The 20653-nt window shown below is 40.6% G+C and overlaps 1 protein-coding gene across 1 annotated transcript; it reads left to right on the top strand.

Annotated features, from left to right (window-relative positions):
• Positions 1–1102: 1102 nt before the first annotated feature.
• Positions 1103–7016, top strand: LOC139663778 (thyrotropin receptor-like). The gene is made up of 7 exons (XM_071542518.1): positions 1103–1567; positions 1746–1969; positions 3812–3880; positions 4411–4488; positions 5113–5301; positions 5581–6682; positions 6774–7016. Exons 1-7 carry the CDS (start codon positions 1103–1105, stop codon positions 7014–7016), a joined length of 2370 nt encoding a protein of 789 aa, XP_071398619.1.
• The last annotated feature ends 13637 nt before the right edge of the window (positions 7017–20653 follow it).

Below are 20653 nucleotides of genomic sequence, written 5' to 3'. Positions count from 1 at the left end.
CATACATAACATAACTCTTTTACAAAGAAGAATAAACAATATTTATTCTTTATGTTGTAATGTAAACTCCATTTTATTTATTTTTGAAATGAACTGAACATTTATGTGTGGTATGTGCACAGTCTAAAAAAACATGGTCATCAATCAGAAAAAAATAAGAATACAAGGATTATAATTATTTAGAATATAGTGTCAATATGATTCATATAACAATGTAATATATTGATCAAGAAAATAAAAGTAAAATGTCTTGGCTATAGCCGTGTTATTTTCAAGTCAATAGTCGGTTTATTCAGTGGTTCTCATTCAAATATGCTTATATTTCTAATTTCTCAAAGATTACTCATAATCAAACCACTTAAAAAATAATGCAGGGTGAAATTTTGTCATAGAGCATATCTAACGCAGAGAATTAGACATATTGCTCATTTTGCTCCCAGGGTACCGTTGGCTCCTTTATACATGTTGTATGGGAGTGTCCAGGGGTTTTTGATTTTTGGGGGAAGGTTATTAGTACCCTTGCAGAACTAACGGGGGTACAATTGTCAATGGACCCTGCTGTACATCTTCTAAATGATGATTCCCACCTTTCCCTTACGGAAAAAACACGCAAAGTCTGGCTGGCAGGCCTGACAGCTAGGAAGATTGTAGTCCAGCATTGGAAACCTCCTCATGATATTTCAAGTACTCACTGGCTTCGGAGCTTTTTGGACATTCCTTACCTGGAACTATCATCAGCAAGAGGGGTAGACGGATAGTTGGGTTAAACAATCAAAATGTATTTGGCAAACTGTTGTATTGTCTGTAACTTGACGGTGTTACAATGATAAAAAAAAAATAAAGTGACACAGACACTATTGTCATTACAGACAATGCACGAAACATGGATGTAGCAGTAAGAGAGGCCGGACTGTCCCCACACATAAAGTGTTTTGCACACACTTTAAACCTTGCGTCACAAGCGGGTTTGAACATAGGCCGCGTCAGTCGTCTGCTGGGTCGAGTCAAGCGTGTAGCAGCGTTTTTTCACCGCAGTTCAACTGCCACAGCTGTGCTGGCCTCCAAACAGAGAATGTTAAACCTGCCAGTACATAAACTGATAATGGACGTAGTCACACGATGGAACAGCTCGCTCGACATGCTTGAGCGTTACCTGGAGCAACAACAAGCAGTCGCTGCAGCGCTACTGAGTGATGAAGTCAGGCGCAACGCACATGACATAGACACTCTGGAACGAGCCGACATAGTAAGGCTTCTCACACCGCTGAAAAAAGCAACCACCGTGTTGTGCGATGAGTCTCGACCTACAGTCTCTCTCATTGTGCCCCTCAAGCACATGATAGAACAGAGCATGGCAGAGTGCGATGAGGACTCCACCACCATCGCCAAAATGAAGAGAGCCATACTGAAGGACTTGACAGACCGATACCAAGGGGAGCAAAACAAGTTTCTGCTAGAAAGCACTGCGTTGGACCCCCGGTTCCGGAGCTTGCGCCAGCTAAACGACGGACAGAGGGAGGACGTTTTCAACAGGCTGAAGGTGAAAGCAACACAGATGCAGAACCAGGTATTTATTTAAATATTCTTTGTGTGTGTGTGTAACTTGTTCAGGTAACTTTTAAGTTGTGTGTATGAGATAGTGAGTGTGACTGTGCAGGGCTTGCCTCTGTTGCTCTGTTGCTTTTGTGAAAAGAAACAAGATGAGACATTTAGGAAGTTTTTTCTACCTCTGCTTGCTTCTACAGAACCCTAATGAAACAGAAGGGGAAGGAACAGCACTGGGCAGCCCCACACATGCAGCTGGACAGCCTGAGCCTGGTGATGGCCTGCCACACACAGCACATAGAGCTGAGAAGGAACAATCTCCTCCTTCCAAAAAGACAGCACTCAAAGATCTCCTTGGGGAATCTTTCACTGAAGGAGTGGACGGCGCACAGCCCAACATTGGGATCCAGACTGAAATTGACTTGTACCACAAAAAGACCTCTATTTTACTCTCTGACTGTCCTCTCAAGTGGTGGAGAGACAATGCACGGTTTTACCCACTGCTGTCATCCATGGCCAAAGCATATCTCTCTGTCCCAGCAACCTCAGTACCGAGCGAGAGTTTTTTCTACAGCAGGGGACATTGTCAACGCCCAAAGATCCCAGCTTCTACCTGGAAATGTGGACATGCTCATATTCCTAAAAAAAAACCTGTCTGATGATGAGTGAGTGAGTTTGAGTTTACAGTTTGTTTGAGTTGAGTTACTTGAAAAACTAAAGTGAAACTTGATTTATTTTATTGCAGGGTCTGATTATTTTATTTCCTTGTTTGTTATTTGATGTGTGAGATGCAGTGGCACTAAGAAAATGCCTACTTTCTGTGTGTAGAGTAGGTAAAAAAAAACACTGGATGTTCCTGTTTCAGTCTGTGACTGACTGTCTGACTTGACTTTATGTTTTTGGCCCTTTAAAATAAATGCCTGCCTACTAGGTAGGTAGGTAGTAGCATAGGGGGTACTAAAAAACACTGATGTTCCACTGTGAGTGTGACTTGTTTTGTTTACAAGATCCAGCTGCTGCAATAATATATTATTATTTTATTTTATTAAAGGACTGCTGCATTGTTTTTGTTTTGCAATTGTACATAGTTCAATCATTAATTGCCAAAGACAATTCATGCCAATTTTTTGCACATGCTTAGGTCATGGCTGGCTACTTTTATTTTATTTTATTAAAGAAGGAAAGCAGAAGCACTTTAAGTTAAAAGGAAAAACAAAGTTTATATGAATAAAAAATGCTGGACACGTCAGATTTATTATTTAATAAAGGACATTTTTTTCAAGTCATCATTTTTCTTAGTTTTTTTTTTTTTTTTAATATCGTGATAAATATCGTATCGTGGACTTTTTATCGTGGTATTATCGTACCGTGAGTTTTTGGTATCGTTACATCCCTATCTAAAAACGATCTATCCATGTAAGTAGGATTTAGACAGTTCTGCTTCCTCTGTATCTCAAATGTTGCTTTTCTTTGATATTACCATAATATGTACATTAGTCCAGCTCTGCGCTACTATTATCTACTAGCTGGGCCCCAAATGGCAGCGAGACTTAACTCTGAGGTCATTTTGAGGACTTCATTATCCAGATATCATCTAAGGTGATATCAGTAAACTGTACACAGCCCCAGCTGATCTGTGATCAATTCTGAAAAATTCATACCATGTGTTTTTATTTTAAAGATAAAACATGCATTTTCCATTTTGATTTGTCACTTCCTGTATGCAGAGAAGATTTCCCATCAGTGGTCCTTCCTGATCAAATGGGCTCATATGGGCAAAATCAGGAAGTCTCATGGATCACTGTTGGGTGGATTTTTTTGTTCAGCTCAAATACAAATTTTTGTCTTACGAAAATGCTACATAGTGAATATTTATGTGAAGTTTAATGAAGATAGAGTTTTTATCTCTTATGGGGTTAGTGAGGTTGCATTACCTAATTTATTTCCTCATGATTTTGGCCATATTGTTGTGATCATCATATAGGCTCAGGGCAGTCTCATGAAGCATATCTGAACATCTGAACATATAACAGGAATAAGCCTTTCGCATATTGATCTGGATAAAGAATGTGGACAAAGTGACCCCAGGTGGACATTGCTTACATTATACATGAGCACATCAAAGTATTAAATATGTTACATCACATGGGACAGCCACAGGAAAGTACAACCTACTGCCACTGACAGACAACTTGAGCCCAAATATGTACTGTATGGAAATTGAGGTACTTCAGATTTATAACTGAATAACAATGTGTTTTTGTAGTATGTTGAATAGCAATGGCCTGAAAGAGATCCATTGCTACGCCTTCAATGGGAGCAGACTTGAGAAAGTGTATGCAGTTCTTAAGTATTGTGTTGTTGACAAAAGTTTAAAGTGGTAATCCACGAGATTGTAATTTTATTGATTTTGTCTCCATCTTTGGTGCTATGCAGTCATTGCTGTGGTGTTTAAATTTTGTCTCCATCTTTGATGCCAAGAGGTTATTGCTGTGGTGTTTTTTAAATTTTGTCGCCATCATTGGTGCTAAGCGCTCATTATTGTGACATACTTTTCCTTGGATTTTCTGTTGATGAAATTTGAGTTTCTGTAAATGTAGATTATTCCAAATAAACTGGAAACATAAAACGCATCACTTCCTGTGCACCAGACCCAACACCAGGCTTAGAACAGCAAATGTAAAAGCTTTCATAAACAGGGTTGGATCACTATTGTGTCATATCAATCAGTGATAGAGAGTAGCAAAACGGACATTTATTTATATGAAAATTTCGTGGATTATTACTTTAAGGAATGATATCAATTACAAAACTTCCTAAATATTGCCACTTTCCCCTGCCCCTAATCTATTCTCATTTGCTCAGGTATCTTCACAGGAATGTGGATTTGGAAAGACTAGATGAATTTGCTTTTTCTGGCGTGATTCATGGCCCAACTCTCTTGTGAGTGATTGAAAAGTATACAGTGTTTGCTAGACAGGGATTATCGTTAATTATCTGTTCTCTCTGAAGGAACCCCAAATCAGCTAGACATATGTTTTTTTTCATAATTTTGTATTTTACTGAATCAGAGAATATCCTAATTCTACCCCTACAAAACACACTGAGCTCAGACTGTAAACCAAAACAGGAGACAGGAACAGCCTTAGCCTTGTATCTAGAGCTGCAACGATTAATCGATTAATCAATTAGTTGTCAACTATTAAATTAATCGCCAACTATTTTGATAATCGATTAATCGGTTTGAGTAATTTTTTAAGAAAAATAAGTCAAAATTCTCTGATTCCAGCTTCTTAAATGTGAATATTTTCTGGTTTCTTTACTCCTCTATGACAGTAAACTGAATATCTTTGGGTTGTGGACAAAACAAGACATTTGAGGACGTCATCTTGGGCTTTGGGAAACACTGATCAACATTTTTCACCATTTTCTGACATTTTATAGACCAAACAACTAATCAATTAATCGAGAAAATAATCGACAGATTAACCGACAATGAAAATAATCGTTGGTTGCAGCCCTACTTGTATCCATATAAATTCAGCTTCGTTCTCTTTGTCTTCCCAGAGACCTTTCAGAGACCAGAGTGAACTCTTTGCCGTCAATAGGACTGGAGGCCATTGAGAAATTCCAAGCTAAAAACACTTGGACCCTCAAGAAACTACCCCCACTTAGAGCCTTTCTCCATTTACAGAGTGCTGAATTGACCTTCCCAAGCCACTGCTGTGGCCTCAAAAAGTTGAAAAGATGGAGAGGGTGAGTAAGAGAATAGAAAGTCCTCTAAAAAATGTTTTCCACGCTATACTTGATTACTTCTGGTATTTGTTCTTCTTTTTTGTACATTTCCCCCATCTATTGAGTTACTGTATGTTCCACAAGAGTTATGTCAGTTGGGGTATTCATTTTTATGCATTTTAGTTTAAATAATTTTTATAATGATTTTAGTTCAAACTTCAAAGTTCATATGCATTTAATTAATTTGCAGTTAATTACTTGTTATTCTCTGATGAATAATCCTTGCCTTCTGTGCTCAAGACACACTGAGGCAGTTATTTGCAACCTGACCAGGGCTGGCTCGGGACAACAATTGCAGAAATCTTCTGGAACTGTCTCTCAGAGTTATAGGAGACACAAAACCTACTACCAGCATCCACATCTGAAAGATAGCTATGCTCTCCAAACCACTGGCAACCCATATCACTATCATTACTACTACAACAGCTACATTTGTCCTCCGGATGAGTGTCGAAATGACGGCTTTTACACAGAGTTGTCTACGGAGCGTCCTGACAAGGATTTTGACTATGCACTGTGCAATGAACTTAACACAGATGATCATGGGCTTCCCTGCAGCCCCCTTCCTGATGCGTTCAACCCATGTGAGGATGTGATAAGCCAAGGATTCCTGAGGGTGTCTGTCTGGGTAGTTAGTTTGTTAGCCATTCTGGCTAATCTCCTGGTAATGTTCGTCTTGCTGACCAGCCACCACAAGCTGTCTGTCACCCGTTTCCTCATCTGTCACTTGGCATTTGCAGACTTCTGTATGGGGATGTACTTGCTGCTCATTGCATCTGTTGACCTCTACACATGCTCCCAATATTACCACCACGCAATTGCCTGGCAGACAGGAGCTGGCTGCAATCTAGCAGGGGCGTTCTCCATCTTTGCCAGCGAGTTGTCTGTTTACACATTAACTGCAATCACCCTTCAACGCTGGCACGCCATCTTCTTTGCAATGAGGCCAGAGAGGAAACTGCGACTACGCCATGCAGCTGTGTTGATGCTTGTTGGTTGGGTGCTTTGTCTGATCCTAGCGCTGCTGCCAGTGGTTGGTGTGAGCAGTTATCAGAGGGTGAGCATCTGCTTACCTATGGATACTGAGACAACTGCTGGTCAAGTTTATGTGGTCTCTATCCTGATGCTCAATGTCTTGGCTTTCATAGTGGTATGCTTGTGCTACTTCCACATATACTGTATGGTGCACAATCCCCAGCACCAGTCGAGCAGATGTGATGCCAGCATGGCCAAACGCATGGCTGTTCTTATTTTTACCAACTTCTTATGTCTAGCACCCATCTCCTTCTATGGCTTGTCTGCAACTCTCCACCGACCACTAATCACTGTCACAGATTCAAAGGTTTGACTCACTCTTGAGTTTGAATTCAGTAAATTTTCATTATTTCTTTTCCTGATAGCTAAAATAAGGACTAATCTGTTTGTCCCCACAGGTGCTGCTGGTGCTCTTCTATCCTATCAATTCTTGCGCACAGCCATTTTTCTATGCTATACTCACAAGGGGATTTCACTGGGACATCCTGATGTTGCTGAGCCGGATGGGGCTATGCCAGCGCCAAACACAGCTCTACCGAAGCCAACTTGTCAGTGTTACTCCCCACATATGCTTTCCTCACAAGCCAGCGTTCAAATCTCAAAATTTGTCAGTATGGGAAACACCAGGCAACAAGCTGTAGGTCCCCCCTTTGATCTCCCATCCCCTAGTAGGGCATGAAACTCAAAAGGGATAATTGTCTTTCTGTTCATTTATAAATGTGATGAAATTAAACATGTAGTATGTAGAAGTAACATACACAACAGTAGCAAGCAGATGCTGCCTTCAAATGCAGTTGGAAATATTGTAATTATGGGTAGAGCACGCTTGAACGACCCAATAAAGTGGTAAATATGACTGGGAAGGTCAAATTTTACATGATTTTAGGTGTCACGGAGCTTTTATCCAATAAACTTAAAATATCAATTACAGCACTGATGCAAACATTCTTCTCTTCATTCTGCCGTTGCAGCACAAAGTGCCTCTGTACCACATGGTTTCTAAAATAGTCACCAATAAAGCTACTTTTGTTTCAGGGTCTATTGTTATTTCTGACCAAAAATAACAAGATGTATTTACGACTTTCCACTCAGAAGTAGGAGCTTACAAGGAGCACTTGAAGGCAGCAAGACTCTTTTGCCAGATCGCTGAAGGGCGGCCAGAGCTTTGTGAGTGGGGAAAATCAAGGACAATGAGGTAAATATTGGCGTTTTTTTGGTTTGTTTTTTTTACATTTTTGTTCAGGGATAGCAAAGTGTACACATATAACACACATATAACAACAGTTCAGGCATAATAACAACACTTTCCCCCTTTTTTTTCATGTCCACATACTTTAACCCCACACCCTAGCCCCTACTGCCTAGTAGTAGTAGTTTGTCACAATACCAAAATTTTGACTTTGATACTGATACCAGCTTAATCATCGCGATACTGGTTTCGAAACAATACCACGGCAAAAACCTAAAACATAAGGAAAAGTAATGGAATATTATATTAGATAACAGAACATGGAACATAAAATTATTTATAAAATTATTTCAATAACAGAACATATTTTGACACTGTTGAAACTTAAATAATATTGATGTTTTTAATTAATAAATTAAATGAAATTAATTTAGTTAATCAAATAAGTTGAGCTATGTGTGTGTCATATAGGTACCATATAAGAATACTAAACCTGTCCATTCTGTAATCATCTTTGGCATCAGTGTGTGAAATTAAGAATCCAGTCTGTAGAAATCCAATAGGCCTACAACAAAAAACACTTTAGAAAATTCAATAGCCTAGTTCAAAAATAATTCCACGTGTAATAATCTTTCCAAAATAACAGATCAGTTACTCAAGGACTTAAGGCTATTGTAGTTATATTTAACTAGAAAAGGCTAAATTTTCTAAAGAAAATTTAATTGTGCTTGCCGCCCTTGCTTCTCTCTCCGGCGCTACCCTGCCACCACGACCACGGGCTGCACTGTACACCGGGTTAGCTTCAGTTAGCTCCGGATGCTAGCCCTGTTAGCTCTGGTACCATACATCCATACTATATCCGTTCCAGCTCACCCCGTCTCCTCCAACTATCCCCGTCTCCGGATCCAAGTCCCCGTTCGCCGGCTTCTCTCACCGGCGCTGCCCTGCACTGATACCCCGGGTTAGCTTCAGTTAGCTCCGGATGCTAGCTCTGTTAGCTCTAGTGCCCACGTTCGCCGGCTACTCTCTCCGGCGCTGCCCTGCCTTCGTCTGTGTCCATGCTTCCTCCATGCTTGTCTGTCCGCCACAGAACAGAGGGCCGTCAGGTGGACTGAGCTCTCGCATATGCATCGAAATAACTGGTGATACAATATAATTGTATAGATTCTACTTTAGCTTCAGATAGCTTCAGTTAGCTTCAGCTTACATGCAGGTCAGCCTGCTTAGAGAAACGGGCTCGGGAGCTCAGCGGAGAGCAAGATGGCGGACAGAGTGAAACCTAACTGGCGGACAAAGTGAAACTTAACTTTTTGGCTCTGTGATCCTATGATTGAGTCCCTCTGGTTCTCATCATTTTCTCATGTATTGCGTCTAAAATGGCATTTAATCATTAATATCTCAAAAACCTTATTATGAATCTCTTAGAAAAGTAATAGCACACTTCCCCTAAATGAGCCACACATTTTGATGTCTCATATGTCTATGTACTGTAAAAACTGGAGGAGTAGCGCGCAGAAGTTTCGGGAAAAATAATAATAAGTATGTGAGATAATAGTTTGCCTACGGCAAGCACAATAACTAGAAAAGGCTAAATTTTCTAAAGAAAATTTAATTGTGCTTGCCGCCCTTGCAATGTCCCTGTCCTGGCCCCTGTCCAATTTGACAAAGACTAGACTCACTAAATACAAGAGCCAGTTGTGTTCAAAGGCATTGGGATACTTTTCTCAACACTCCACAACAGTATGTCTGCTATCGAACAAAACTAGGGATTCCCATCTTTCCAAGGACACTGAATGCACCACAAACAACAGCAAGCCCATGTGGAGAACTCATGGTCTTTGTCCCCATCTGCTGGCTGTGTCGAAGCACTGACATTGAGAGAGACTGTGACCCACTGAGAGAGAGAGAGAGAGAGAGAGAGAGAGAGAGAGAGAGAGAGAGAGAGAGAGAGACAGAGAGAGAGAGACCCACAGAGAGAGAGAGAGAATGTATTCCCCATGCCAATAAAGCCCCTTTGAATTGAAATAGACTAGAAAAGGTTACATTTTCTGAAGAAAATTTGTGGGCTTGCTTCAGCAAGACAGGTTGAAGACAGTTGAATTGATGACAAAGTGTTTAAATGTCTGTACATTTTGAGTATTTTGATCTGCTGTTTGCAGTAGTAGCTCATAGCTACTAGTAAGAAGAAGTAGTAGACTACTACTACTACTTCTAATACTACTATTTCTAATAGGTAGTAGGTAGGTAGTAGCAGTAACAGTAGTAGCAGCAGTAGTAGTAGGCCTACTACTACTAGTAGTAGTAGTAGAGATGTGTGTGTATGTTACACAGTGAAATACACTGTAGATGGTCATGTTTGACTACAGCAAATGACTGGATCACTTTAGAAAAACTTTAGAATAATTAGGTGGCAGTGACTATCAGAAATGACTGAATACAAGTCTTCAATGTTAACAGTACTAGGGTAAACGTCCCTATTAAGCCCACGTACCATATAAGCCCACTTGCAACTTCTGAGTCAAATAAAAAAAAACTACATCATCATTTTTTGCTGTGATGTTTCTTCCAATGAAGATGCTTGTTATATAAATTACACTTTTTATTGTAAGCCAATCAGATTTGTCGATATTGAGTTATCGACGTATATGTGTGACATGCGCCTGCTGATCCCAGAAGAAGTTGCAAAAAAACTTTGGTGATTTTGGTACCCTCAGAACATTACATTTTTTGCATATTTCTACTCCTGTTTTTGGTTAGTACTCATTTGTTATCAGAATTTAAGTGATTAGTGTTTTGAATAAGACATATGTTAGAATATTACTTGAATTAGAAATATTGTTTCTTTTGAAATCAAAATATGAGTTTTAGCATGCTAGCAAACAGACCACATGCTGCATCAGTACAGTAGCTGCATAGTATGGTTCACTGCATTGACATAAAGCATGATAAGCATGTATAGTTTACATTTTTGTATGCACTTTATATTATTATACTGTTAAATAGACAATAAATGTGTTTGTTTATCTTCATTTATTTTTTAATTAACATTTTTACCTGGTGGGCTTAAAGGGGACACTAGCAAAAAAATCACACTGTCTGGGGTGGATGTAAATGAGTATAGCTAATTACTTCTCTGCATGATCAATTTATACTTTTCATGTTATGTTAGTGCACCATATATAGATTTATTTCATATAGTTGGTTTTTTAATGTCATGTGCGTATAATAAAATATTCTGTCTTTTAACCATAAATTCACTGATGTTCCCTTTAAGCCCATCTGCTCCCATTAAGCCCACTTGACTGTGTTGCAATAGGGATTTTCTCCCTTTTGACCTTTGAACCATTTTCCTCCCTAATTTTGACCTCACCTGATGTATCAGCTCCATAATCCACATAGTTAATACCCATATTTAAATATCAGTGATATTGCATAGGTTAATTCATTCTGGATAGGCCTATATTCTATCCTAACATTAACAATATTTTTTTTTTTTTCAAACTGTTTTTCTTTCAGTCAGTCGGTCTTCAGAAATCTTCATAAAAATATCTGCACTTTTAACCAGCTGGCTGGACCAGAAAGTTTGGCCAATTTCAAATGCCAACAGCACTCCATAGGATAGAGATACAGACAAAATGACAACACATATTGAAAGCTGAAGTATTGAAGAGTAATTTCCACTATAGTTTTGAATTTGTTCGTAAATAGTTTTTTGGCTACATTCCAAAGACGACATGTTGTACAGGCCATAGGATAGGAGTGGAGACAAAATGAAAAAAGCTATTGAGAGCAAAGAGATTACAGATTTGAATAGAACAAGTTTGTATTGTTAAGATTTTTTAGATATTTATTTATTTATCAACAAATCATGAAGTGGGCTTATTTGGAACACCCATGGGCTTAAAGGGTACGTTAGGTACCCATTAAGCCCATGCCAGACTTTTGACATATTTTGACAAATTAAACAATAAAAACATTAGAAATTGGTATAAATGAATTATTGACACTTCAAATGAGAAATTAGACTTTCATTTTAACTAAAATGTTCTCACTTAAATTGGGGCAGTATATATTAGAAATGTCTGAAAAGCGGATTTGGTGGGCTTAATAGGGACGTTTACCCTATTTCAATAGGGCTCCCACTGTACAGGGAGAATCAACAGTGCCATGAATAGGCCACCAGGTGGAGCAGCAGTAGTTGTAATGGAAGCAGAATCAGTCATTTAATGTTAATTACACCTGTATTGTGTGTGTGTGTGTGTGTGTGTGTGTGTGTGTGTGTGTGTGTGTTTCAAAACTACAACTGCTACGACTTAGATATTGGCATTGTGAGAGAGAGGAGAAGTATATGAACAGTTTGATGTAAAATAAATGTGCTGTGAAAATTGTGGGAATAGTGGCAGTTGCTGAAGCAAGCCCAACTAAATAGATAGATAGATAGATAGATAGATAGATAGATAGATAGATAGATAGATAGATACACAGAGAGAGATATCTGCTGGGTGAAGTACAGCAATGTGCAAACAGCAGCAAGATTTGTGAGCGTTGTGACAGGAAAAGGACATCCAATGGAATACAATCACCGTAAAGACTGTCAATCATCTGTGTATTCCTGCACTGTCTGGTGCGCAGTGGTCGCTACAGCGTTCCTAGGCGATTGCTAGGTGGTTGCTAGGGTGTTGCTAGGTGGTTGCTAGGGTGTTGCTAGGTGGTTGCTAGGGTGTCACTGGTGGTTGCTAGGTTACTAGGGAACAAAGACAATCCAAGGGAAAAAATAATTGTTTCCAGGATTTACGGTCACTGAGTTACGATCATTTAAAACTTAACAGGTCGCTGTAGCGCCCCCTATTGGCGAAATTACACGAAATTTTACAGGTCGGCTGAGACATGATATGTGCACAACTGTACAAGATGGGATAGCATAATGCATTCATGAGTTATACCAATTTTTAAATCATAGGCCCCGCCCACAACATGTGATCAAACTTTGCAAGCGTATAACATCAAAACGGTATGGAATATCATAAAACAAATCAGCAAATTTGAGCAGGACGGTCCAGACATGCTGTGTGCCAAATTTGGTGAAGATTGGACAACATTTGTACGAACAGTAGCGAAAAAACTGTTTTGGACAAAATTCAAAATGGCGGAAAATCTAGTTAGGCGGAAATGGGCCCAGGGAATCCAAGGAAAAAAGAATTTTGATTCTACATGCTATGGTTCAAAAGTTATTGACCAAAACGTAAAAAGGGCTGTTATAGCGCCACCATCAGGTCAATTGGTGTGATTTTTTACACCAGAGTAGAAGGGGAGACTTTGAACCTATCCACCAAGTTTGGGAACTTTAGCTCTTATGGTTTCTGAGCTACAGCTGCTTTTATGCAAAATCCTGCACAATCCCATTCAAGTCAATGGGAAAAAAAGTTGTACTTAATCACAAATATCTCAAAAAACCCACGACGAATCTCTTAGAAAAGTAATAGCACACTTCCCCTCAATAAGCCGCACATTTTGATGCCTCATATGTCTATCTACTGTAAAGACTGTAGGAGGAGTAGTGCGCAGAACAGAAAAATAATAACTAGAAAAGGCTAAATTTTCTAAAGAAAATTTAATTGTGCTTGCCGCCCTTGCAATGTCCCTGTCCCGGCCCCTGTCCAATTTGACAAAGACTAGACTCACTAAATATGAGAGCCAGTTGTGTTCAAAGGCACTGGGATACTTTTCTCAACACTCCACAACAATATGTCTGCTATCGAACAAAACTAGAGATTCCCAGCTTTCCAAGGACACTGAATGCACCACACACACCAGCCGAGTCTGACAGAGCGCCTATGTGGGCAACTCATGGTCTTTGTCGCCATCTGTTGGCTGTGTCGAAGCACTGACATGAATGAGCTCAAACATTTAATTTGTATAGCCTAGCAAGCTCTTGTAGCCTACATAAAAATTTAAATGGAAAAAAATAGGACCACACACCAGGGGCAATAACGGCAGTAACGTTAAATGTACAGATTGTGTGTGTTTGTTTTGACTTACCGCGGTCCTTCTCTCCCAAATGCATCAGTAGAGCTGATAAAAACTCCGCTAGCCCTGTTAGCTCTGGTGCCCCCGTTCGCCGGCTTCTCTCTCCGGCGCTGCCCTGCCACCACGACCACGGGCTGCACTGTACACCGAGTTAGCTTCAGTTAGCTCCGGATGCTAGCCCTGTTAGCTCTGGTACCATACATCCATACTATATCCGTTCCAGCTCACCCCGTCTCTTCCAACTATCCCCGTCTCCGGATCCAAGTCCCCGTTCGCCGGCTTCTCTCTCCGGCGCTGCCCTGCACTGATACCCCGGGTTAGCTTCAGTTAGCTCCGGATGCTAGCCCTGTTAGCTCTGGTGCCCACGTTCGCCGGCTTCTCTCTCCGGCGCTGCCCTGCCTTCGTCTGTGTCCATGCTTCCTCCATGCTTGTCTGTCCGCCACAGAACAGAGGGCCGTCAGGTGGACTGAGCTCGCGCATATGCATCGAAATAACTGGTGATACGATATAATTGTATAGATTCTACTTTAGCTTCAGATAGCTTCAGTTAGCTTCAGCTTACATGCAGGTCAGCCTGCTTAGAGAAACGGGCTCGGGAGCTCAGCGGAGAGCAAGATGGCGGACAGAGTGAAACCTAACTGGCGGACAAAGTGAAACTTAACTTTTTGGCTCTGTGATCCTATGATTGAGTCCCTCTGGTTCTCATCATTTTCAATGTGTGTGTATTGCGTCTAAAATGGCATTTAATTATTAATATCTCAAAAACCTTATTATGAATCTCTTAGAAAAGTAATAGCACCCTGCTACCCAACAAGCCGCACATTTTGATGTCTCATATGTCTCTGTAGCATTGCAATCCTTAGCATTTTTCTCCGTAAATCCGTAAACCAACTGTATTTTGTCCAAACTATGTCTGATTACAAAGAGTTTTAATAATAATGTCCTTAAAACATGTTTTATTTCCTTTATATAAACAGGTCAGTCCCATTGAGATTGAGATCTCGTTTTCAAGAGAGGCCTGTATACACAACAAGTAAACAAAACAACAACCAAAAGAGCAACAAGAGCAATCCCTATACAATGCATCACCCTGCAGCACCTTAATCAAGCACTGATATAACTGTTGCTTGGACAATCTGCATCCTACTACACATGGTAAGGCATTGCGTATTTCTAAAAAAAAAAAAAAAAAAACCCAGTTTAAATTTTTGTTTCTTAGTCAGTTCATTGACATGGGTTTTAAAAGCTTTTTGCGAAATATTTTCATCTGAACATGAAGTTTAATTTAAGACAGCTGTAGAGCGGAGGAGAGAAATTTGCTGTATGCCGCCTCACTGCCCGGTAGAGACAGAACGGGGCTGGAGGCAAAACGGCTGGAGAGGCTCGAGGCGGGGTAGCCGGCGGACACGCAAAACGACGTTGGCAACTCTAGGAGAGAAAGGCTGTCCTCAAACACGTCCGCTTGCCTGTGAGGGGCGGCGACTATGACGTCTGCAAAACGGTCCAATGAGCGGGGGAGCGGAGTATTTTGAAAAATTGTTCGCTCTCGCTCCTCGCTCTACGCTGGCCAGTGTCTAGGACAGATCAAGCCCGCCGCGCGGGCGACTCATTCCCCGTGCGTCACGAAGGATCTGCCGTCCGGCTGAAATGCTTGAGAGCTCCGCTCAAAGTGTGTGGCTCATAAGCAGTGCCCTATTACTTTACTGAGATATCCATTATAAGGTTTCTCCGATATTCATTATTGATTATTGATTAGACAAATGCTATGCTTTGACCCAACACACATACACACACACAAGACCATAATGACTCGGTCCCTTTCTAGATTCAACTAGCCTACTGTTGTCCAATCGCGTGCAGGGAATCACACAGTTTCTTAACATAGCCTAATTGGAGGACCATACCACAGCCTTTTAGAAGCTCTCCCCTTGCAATGCAGTTCAATGCAACCTCATGTCCACATGGCGTTGCACCTGTTCAAATTTACAGTGAATAATTTTCAGTTGGTGTGCAGTTACGACAGGATACAAGATCCCAGGTTTTTAACCTCCACAAACTGCCTTAAATCAGTAGCCTACGGTGACAGTAAAGCAGACACAGCTGAATCACATAGGCTGTATTACTAGTCTATTTCCCCCATATTTTGTATTACAGTGGAAATAGGCTAGTCACACTTACGACAGCACGTCACTATCTGTCATCTGATATTGAAGTAATTTTTTTATTTTTTAGGATAACAGGTCATCATTTTATGTGTATAGTAGGCCTAGGCTATACAAAAGCAGGATTTCCTAATCATGAATAATAATGAAACGGTTTCATCATAAAATGTAATTTCCATAAAAAACACTGCATTAGCTGCCATGTGAGAGTCGGGAGTAGCCCACAGGTGCCCGTCACCTCCTGATGTAAGTTAATAGGTTAATGCTCTTTTGATGAGAATGTGGGTGGCTCTTAAAAGAGCCTTTGAGGGCAGACAGCGTGATCAGTGGAGCTCGAAGGCCAGAGCTGTGCAAATGTTTTGGAGAAACACTCTATTCCCCTCTAAATTTAGATGAACGCCATCCCTAACTAAATGATTGAAGCCAATGTTACCCATGATACCCATGTCTGACATAAAGCCAAACATGACCCCGTTTAGCCATCGCCTGGTCCTTTCGAGGCCGTACCCGCTCGCAGCGGTCTGACCCCTCCAGTTCCAGCGAGGGAGGATGTCCGAGAACATCAATTTGGTGTTGGGAAACAACAAATCAATTTCCCTGATATCTGACTTCATCCGCCACATTAAACTAAGCCTGTCGTTCCCTGCCATGCCAATGCTGTTCCCGCCGAGGTGAACCACCATCACATCTGGGTCGTCGCGGGTGGTCGCCCGCGCCGAGAGGAGAAGAGGCAGCAGGTGCTCCCACCATCTACCGCCCCTACCGTCCCAGGTGATATGGCAATTCATCCCCAGGTTCTGGTCCAGTTCAAACGCTTCTAAATGAGCATGCAGCCTGGTGATCAGGGAGCTCCCGACGATCCAAACGCATGGAGCGTAGTCAGCCATAGTGAGGAGACCTACAGGCTATGGCGAGATTTGCATTTATAGCCAGCCCCTCACTGTGATTGCCTCAAACGTTTCAATCGACACTGGCCAATCATGTGAATGCTATAAGAACAACCCTCCACGCCCACAACCTGATGCCATCAACCTGATGTGTTTGCAGGGACCCCCTGCTGGCTGGGGGCTGGAACTGCAAGGCTGAGCCCCGTCACACTGTAAATTTGAGATGCTTTGTGTGTTCATTGTTTTAAACTTGGTGTGGTGGTGCTGCCGGACGATTCGTTATGTAGCTCGCTCCCTGTCTCTCAATTTCCTGTCTCACTGGTTACAGGCATGGGTTAAAGTGGGCCGGAACGATCCGGAACGGCGTTCTGGTACCTCCAATTAATAAGTAAATAGATCTGATTGGCAGTTTCATACATAATAATGTCAAGCGAGTTCACGGGGCTGCCGACTCTCACGCACTGACTGTGCGACTCACGCAATTGACATTTTTCACACGCTCTCAGCCACAAGTCCATTTTCTCACGCAGTGAAAAACAAATTCATAACTGATAATGTTGTGAAAAGAGATACTAACAGCAGGACAGACGAGACAGAGCAGCACCGTGCAGCAGAGAGTTATTCAGACCATCTGAATAGCGAGAAATATACACAAATCTATTATATTATTATATTATATGAATCTATAGCTATATATTGTAATTTATTCCCATGCATGCTGCTCAGAGTAATCTCAGTCAGCTGCTCTTCTGCGTCTCTCCCTCTCCTCTCAGGCAGGAGTGAGAGTGAGTTGCTATGGTTATGGGGACACTCTGTGTCTGTCGCTCTGAAACGTTCTCGCGAAGGTTTTTTAGGTTAGTATGCCTATGCAAAATCATGAATGTAAGCACCTCAATGCTGAAATCTAGTAATGTAACATAATTTTACATTTTTGGTTAACATTATACAGGGTTGCTGTTTCTTGACTTAATCCAAGGGGTTAGGTGGTGTAGAAATGCAGGAAATTTGTTTTAAATTACTATTTTTTTTGGACCCCCCCCACCAATTATGTATCTATCCCCCATAGAAATGCAGGAAATTTGTTTTAAATTACTATTTTTTCTGGTGTAAAATGTTGGCCATTCAAATTAATACAAAAATCATGAATGTTGTGCAGTATTTAATATGACGTCATTATGTAGACTTTCTCTCAGCACCCCCAACCCCCAAATCTAATTGTGAATACCTGAAAAAAAGAATACGATGTAGCCTATTAGAAAAGTAACAGTACACTCATTGAGCCGCACATTCATAAATCTGTCATTGTGAGGTTATAGCCTGTTCCAATGGTCTATTACGCTACAAGTTTGAAATGCGCGCCGGCGCCAGATACAAAGCAACGTCACGTGCGCATGAGCGACTATAAAGCTGCCCGCGAAGGCGTTCCAGGATTCCTACAACATGTCTCGCAACATGATGCCGTCATCGACAAAGCTGCTGAGAGGGGGGTCGTTTGAAGTGGACATGGTCTGCGAAAAATTCGAGCTGCTAACTGTAAGTAGAAGTAGATATAATAGATAGAATTTAATTAGGTCAGCACGGACACCGTGTCTTGGCAACATGTCTTTTTCATTTTGACAGTATGCTTGTGGAGACGAGATGGTTAGCAGGGTCGAGTTGGCCAGGCGAGTGGTGGCTGCTGGCAGCGTTGTAGTGGAGGTCCTTGGCCGGGTGGAGCGGCGGAGCTCAGCTAATGCCCAGCGAGCAGAGTTTCTGCAAAAGAAGGTGAAGGACCTGGAGAAGAAACTAGAGGACACCAAGGAGAAAATGGAATGGCTCGAATCGGCGGCCTGTATGGAGAATGGTGGGTGAAAAAAACATTAATGTTGAGTGCTCAGTGATAAATGTTTAGGCATATAACAGAGGGCAGTCTGAACAATGTTTTTTTCTCTCTTTGAGATGATATGATCGCTGCCGCCGCCATTGCCGGTTCCCTAATCTCTCCCGCCGCAGCCGCCGTCATGTCCCCCACCCCTCCCGCCGCCGATGTCCTCCCCACCGTCGCCATGTCCCCACCGTGAGAATGAAGGATTCGGAGGGAGAAGGGGACATTTGTTGAAGTTGTTTTTATTTGCATTTATTTGAAAAAGTTTAATAAAAAATAAGAATGTTTAAACTTTTGAAATTGTATTATTATTAATTATGGGTTATGCATGGAATCGATACAGTTTTTGGTCCTATTGACTTCACGGGCTACCTTTATCTGAAAAAAGCACAATGACCAGCAGGTCTAATGGAGTAGGCTATAGTAATTTAATAGTCTTATAGGTTTGAAACCTCAGTGTTTCATCTGGTAGCTTAAATAGGGTTACTACTGTAAATACATGCAACACTACCATGTCAAGCATGTCTCCAAAGTTGGCCTCAACCAACCAGGTACAGAGTAGGCTAATCAATGCAGTAGCCTAATACTGCAATGTAGTCTTGCAGGTGATTTATGGCAATAGCATACATGAGCTCAAATATGTTTAGGACAGTTTTGGTGGGATCATGATGACTGTGCTAAAACATGAATATATGAGACCAATTGTGTTTTCACTGAAGTGGCTTCCTGTGTCTTACAGGGTTGAACAGAAAGTAGGCTAATCTTGCTGACCTACCAATATATTAACGACCATGTATGTAACTGAAATAACTGATTACTGTATCTAATATGGTAAGATGTATGAATTTCCATGTAGTACAAAGTTGGATAATATAGTTTATGTTTTAGCAAAGTCTATACTTCATATACTTTGAGTGGTAGCTTGAAAATGTTTTCTTCAACAGAAAGTACCATATGGTTAAGTCTGACATGGCAGTAGGCTATATGTGATCAATTATTTTTTTATTTCAAATTAATTTAATAAGTATACAGTGAAAATAGAACATAGTCAGGTACTTAGTTATTCATTCAGTGGAAAAGTGGAAAAAGTAACAAAGAAGGTAATTTGTCATTTGCTTTCAAGATTTATTTATATTTGTTGCGTCAATCATAAGGTTTTTGAGGTAGGTGTGTTCACAATTAGGCAAATGTTGTTGTCTCAAGTTTCTTTTTTGAGTCTTAAGCTGTTAAGCCCATGCCCCAGCCCTAGGAAAAAACGCCTAAAATACCATACCCCAAATAACTCTGGCATAGCTCTTCAACCATAAGGCCTATATTTCTGGTCTCTGTTGATAGGTAAAAAGCTATGGAATATGATGTAAGTAAACCTATATCTGTTACCATTCCAGAGTAAATGGAGCTGCAATAAAGGAAAAAATACTATTTTCATCCTTGCCTAGTATGTAATCTAAATTTCAAAGGCAATATCACCATTATAACCAAGAGTCTAAGGGACTGTTGCAAGGGCAGCAAGCACAATTATATTGTCTTTACAAAATTTAGCCTTTTCTATAATATAGTTTATGTTTCAGCTAAGTCTATACATATACATTGAGTGGTAGCTTGAAAATGTTTTTTTCAACAGATAGTACCATTATATGGATAAGTCTGACATGGCACTATATGTGATCATTTATTTTTTATTTCAAAGCCATTTAATAACATATTGTATACAGTAAAAAGAGAATATAGCCAGACAGTTGTTAATTCAGTGTAAAATTGAAAACAGTAACAGAAGGTAATTTGTCATATTTGGTGTCAAGATTTATTTATATTTGTTGGTCTTTAACATACTAGTTTACAAGGTTTGTAAGGTCTAAGCTCCTGGTTCAAGAGAACAAATGACCTTGTCTTCAAATATTTACTAGAATAAATACAGAAAGTTCTACACTACCTTGTACACACTCAGGATAAATGAAATACATAGCAGAAATCTTTCATTAATGTACCAGTCACCATCATGCACAGTACAATCCATAATAATGAAGCTACAAGCTTTGACATTAATGTAAACCTGTGTGCACTTCAATAGATAGAGACACCCCATATGAAACAATAAATTGTAACACTAGGCTTTACCAGTGACTTCTATAACCTTTACCTTGATGTG

The sequence above is a fragment of the Centroberyx affinis genome, unplaced genomic scaffold (genome assembly GCF_046629955.1).
Source record: "Centroberyx affinis isolate AG114_WGS23_722 - 3 ecotype Tasmania unplaced genomic scaffold, CSIRO-AGI_Caff_v1 ptg004117l_1, whole genome shotgun sequence".
Classification (NCBI taxonomy): Eukaryota; Metazoa; Chordata; class Actinopteri; order Beryciformes; family Berycidae; genus Centroberyx; species Centroberyx affinis.
The sequence above is the reverse complement of the archived record's forward strand: the minus strand, read 5'-3'. Positions and strand labels throughout refer to the sequence as shown.